The 4,512-nt window shown below is 40.6% G+C and overlaps 1 protein-coding gene across 2 annotated transcripts; it reads left to right on the top strand.

The window, feature by feature from the left end:
* Nucleotides 1–266: 266 nt before the first annotated feature.
* LOC116248323 (uncharacterized) lies at nucleotides 267–3,693 on the top strand. Of its 2 annotated transcripts, none has more exons than XM_031621059.2 (2): nucleotides 267–798; nucleotides 3,308–3,693. In XM_031621059.2, the coding sequence occupies exons 1-2, from the start codon at nucleotides 309–311 to the stop codon at nucleotides 3,328–3,330; spliced, it is 513 nt and encodes a 170-aa protein (XP_031476919.1). In that variant the 5' UTR covers nucleotides 267–308; the 3' UTR covers nucleotides 3,331–3,693. The 2 variants fall into 2 exon arrangements, with proteins under 2 accessions (XP_031476919.1, XP_031476918.1); XM_031621058.2 differs by lacking the exon at nucleotides 3,308–3,693 and adding an exon at nucleotides 2,528–2,960 and having other exon boundaries at nucleotides 269–798.
* Nucleotides 3,694–4,512: the final 819 nt, after the last annotated feature.

Below are 4,512 nucleotides of genomic sequence, written 5' to 3'. Positions count from 1 at the left end.
GAATCGGAGGGGCATCTTTTGGAAATTACGGAGAAAGGATGGGCCTAAGGGTTATTCTTTTTGTTCTCTCCACCTTCCAACGAAGGTTGGTCCTGGCCTGGGGAGTCGGTTCATAACCATTAACCAGGGCCGGCGCACACGGCATGGGCCGGTGGGACCCACCCACGGCATTCGGCAGCGATCAACGGTTCCAAGGGGATGTTGCCAAAGCGGGTTGGCCGGCTGCTTCTGATATTTTTCTCGTCCTTAGCCACACACGCTCCCTCTCTCTCTCTAAATCCCATGTGCTGGGCAGGGTCCTCCCTTATATGGTGAGATATGAAGCCGAAGCAGATCGAGAGAGATCGGGAGAGAAAGATTTGAGGGTTGTCGCCATGGCAGTAGCTTGGACGAGTGCCGACTACAGCAGGTCCACTCTCAACCCCAACGCCCCTCCCTTCATCCCCTCTTCCTTCCAAAGAGCCGCCCCCGACTTGTTCTCGTCATCTCCCCGCCGGTCGGAGCCTCATCGTCTCCTCAAGGCGTCGGGGTGGGCGGAGGACTACCACTGGATCGACCACCGCCACCACCAGGGCCAGGTGCCTACGCCCCCTGCTGCTTTTAATGGTGGTCATGGCAAGACTGACGGAGAAGCAGAAGAAGAAGAGGACATAGCCGCCCTTCTGCCGGAGACGTTTGAAGTGGAGGACTTCTCTCTCGGCCTTCAGGAAGAAGCTGCCCCATTTCATACCGACGCTGAGCAGCACAAGCGAGTGGATGCTGCCCTCTTCCTTCACCAGAAGACACCGCCGCGGTTGGGTAATTCCCCCCCTCCCCCTTCTAATCAAGCAATCGATTCAGAGATATAATCAAGTTTATAAATTAGTGTGTATAATCTTCCTATTTACTGGGTTTGCATATTTTTTATGAACTTTTTGTTTATTTTTACTAAGATCTTTTTTAACATATGAATTTTTTTTACCGTAAATATCGTCCGATTGACCAAGAAGGATACTATGCTTGCATTTGGCTTTCTTTTAGTGCCCATGAGGTTGGGATTTTTTGTTTTTGTTTCATATCTTTAACCTTCGGAATTTTGAATTTGGCAGCGATGGTAAACTTTGGGCGTTCCATGGATGTTCTGTCTGCAATATTACTTTGCTTCAGGACCAAACGTTCTTTTTTCTCATTTGTCCTAATGTTCCGGTTCCTCGTGATAAATTTATCATTGGAGTTACCCACAGAAAGAAAAATCTTTCAATCTAAAGACAAAAACGGTTTTGCCAGCACAACCAAAAGGGAAATTTTCATCTTGGCTTTACCTTTTACCAATAATCTCTGAAAGCCTTGCGCTGCTGGCAACTATGAAATTGCAGCAACAAGTTAAACTTCTGTTACTTTTTAGTACTTATCATTTTCTCTTCTCCTTTGAAGATAATATGTATTTTTCTACTTTTCAACTAGTTCTCGTTATTTAGCCAGGCTTAACTTAATATAACCTGTTTTAGTTATTATTATAAGGTATGTAGTTGCAGGGGCGAAGGGAGGGGGGCGCCTTAAAAAAATATATTTTTTTAATAGAGCCATGTATTTTTTGGATTTGAATTTAATTTGGCCCTACCCCCAAATCCACCAGTTGTAAGCGAGCGTAAGGTTTAAAAAACCGAAGCTCTTTTCTGGATTATCGTCAAAAGTTTGGCCTTCAAATTAACATTTTTTTGTAAATAAAAATAGATTTTTCATTTCAAGACTAGTTTTGAAAAATGATATTACCAGAAATGGATATACACTCTGTTTTGCACTTGAAACTGCTCATATTTGTAGGTTATTTTTCTTCGCAAAATTAGTAATACGAATACGATCTCCCAATCCAAAACAATTTTGGGTGGGAATTTACTTCATATACTTTCTTAATTTATGGGAACTTATTTACACGTTAAAAGCACGTTTTTTTTCTTGTTTACGTCTTTAACTATAAATATCATATTCGAGCAATTAGTTCTTAAAAAAGTACTGCAAATATGAGCTTCAGCTGGCTAGAATAAATGATTTTCTTGAGTATATGAGATTTGCATGTGCGTCTCTCTCTCAATGCATTATATATATATATATATATATATATCAGAGACAAAGAATGGCGTCTGTCTATAGCCAAAGTCACATATCTCCCATAACGGCTGTCTGATCTATGAATGGTGATGGATGGGTTGAGAAAAAAATGATGGTTGAGAAAAAAAGTGAAGGATGAGTTGAAAAAAAATAAAAATGTGAACTGATACTTAAATGTAGAAAATGCCCATCATATTTTTCTCTTCATTTTTCTTTCAATCCTTCTTCATGATGAATTAGACTGTCGTCATGAGTGTGCTGAGTCAATTCATATATATATATATATATATATATATATATATACGTAAAAGTATGTATGTACGGGACATGGATTTTTCGTTCGTCCTGATGCTATAGCCTCTCATACGCAATGCAGCAGTACATTTGCTTGTTGGATGATAAATGTAGTACTGGAGGCCTTTTTAACTGTTCTTCGCAGATATCATGGCTGCCGAGAGTTTGACAACGAGGGAAAGAGGAAGAGTCATGAGTTGGTCTGCGGTGGAGCTGCCGCGCCAATACTGGGAGGAAGCAGCTGCTCGGTCTCAGTGGCATAATCTCCAGCCCTACTCGCCGTCCACTTTCCTCGATTTCAGTATGCTAGCATCCGCAAACCAATGAAAGAAAAACAAGAGAACAACCATTTCAGATGTTAGCATATGAAACTAAGCTGTGAAGCTTTGTTTTTTGCTGTTTGTTGTGTGCATAAATAAGCTTAAAATCGTTACATTATGTCTGCTCATGTATGCTTAGTGAATGTGCCTACTCAGCTTACGGTAATTATAGATGTCGTTCTGTAAATCCAACAACATTGACAGATTTGAGTCATTCTAAATGTTCGTTTGTAAATCTAACAAACACATTTCTTATCACCATGCATAGACACATTAATTTGTTATAGGTGATAGTTGCTTCTTTAAAAGTAGATCAATAGAATACGCGTATGTTGCTCATGCCAAACGGCCGCTTAGAGTACTTGTCTAAGCATTTATTCGTATTTGCTCTGCCTTTGCATGTTGAGAGTAGTAGGCATCTGTGCCTTGTAAGTTTCTTATTGTGTGTGTTGCTTGAACCTGTGTTGTTTGTTGGGCTGATTTAAACAGTTTCTTGCATGGATAGTGGAAGGAGAAAGAAAACGCTGGCTTTTATTCAGTTGTTGTTCAAGTACTACTTTTGTAGAGCTAAAATTTTTGACCTTCTAACATTTAGACAACAACAGGAAACAATTTCATGGGGGCATAGACCTGCTTATCTCCATTAATATCGACCATGCAATTTTTCCATGAATTTTGCTTCGAGGACTCCATGGCCATTACTAGCTGCGGTGACTTTGTTGGTGGTCTCATGAAATTGATTGAGCGGTGCTTCCTGCATTCTGCGTATCATGGTCTCCCAACTATGTCATGACCACCTTGCTCTCTTTCTTCATGGCCTGCATTTTAACTTGAGGGGTTGGTCACCCTCGGCACCTAAAGGACAAGTTCATTCAATCGTCTCCTATCACTCTTGCATATAAAGATGGCTCAAGATAGGTTGGTGTAAAAAATGTTGTTGGAAGTCGTTGGCATCGTGAATATTTTATGGAGTACATTCATTAAGCTCTCACCTAGCGTTTCTGCTGCTAAATTGGGTCAACATAGAATTGACGCAAACTGATTGTGATATGTCGAATTCCCATCGCAGAATTTGTATGTCCCATCAAAAGCTTCAACCAAGCCTCTTCTTAACTACATGGTCCCAATGGTAGGGTAGGGCCACATGTGTGCAGGTGTGGGCAGTTGCCTACACGGCAACACGGAATTCTTCTTTTTTGCATATTAATGCTTTCAAGTATTTGCTCATGCGTGGGCACACACACATGTTTGTGTAGTGCCCTGAAATTTGTTGTTCAGGGCCAAATACTAAAAAGCCTACCCAGTTCGGATTGGATCAGGTCTTGGACCAGCCTGACTCAATTTGACCCGACAATATATATATATATATATATATATATATATATATATATATATATATATATATATATATATTTCAAACATTGTTTTTATTAAAATGAGGTTGAACTGAGCTTGGCCTCGGCTCGGGCCGTAGGTATGAGCCCCAGGTTGGCCTGAACCCGATTTGGATCGACCGGAGCTGGGCTGCGCACCCTAATGGAGGGGTCTAAACCACCTTCCTCACTTCATCCTATACTTGAGGATCTCCGGGCAGAAAGGGATTTACAACTGAACAAAGTTGGAGTACTACAACTATCTTTTTATCATTTCAAACAAATGCTTTGATACTGATTGTGGGGAAAATATTAATCCTGGTTTACACCATTCTATGGACAAAAAAACAAGCAACAAAAAAAAAAAAAAAAAAAGATGACAGTAATTGACGTGGTTGGAGAAAATTAATCCTCTATATCCCTGCTAAAATTTGTCT

Source organism: Nymphaea colorata, chromosome 2 (genome assembly GCF_008831285.2).
Source record: "Nymphaea colorata isolate Beijing-Zhang1983 chromosome 2, ASM883128v2, whole genome shotgun sequence".
Taxonomy (NCBI): domain Eukaryota; kingdom Viridiplantae; phylum Streptophyta; class Magnoliopsida; order Nymphaeales; family Nymphaeaceae; genus Nymphaea; species Nymphaea colorata.
The sequence above is the reverse complement of the archived record's forward strand: the minus strand, read 5'-3'. Positions and strand labels throughout refer to the sequence as shown.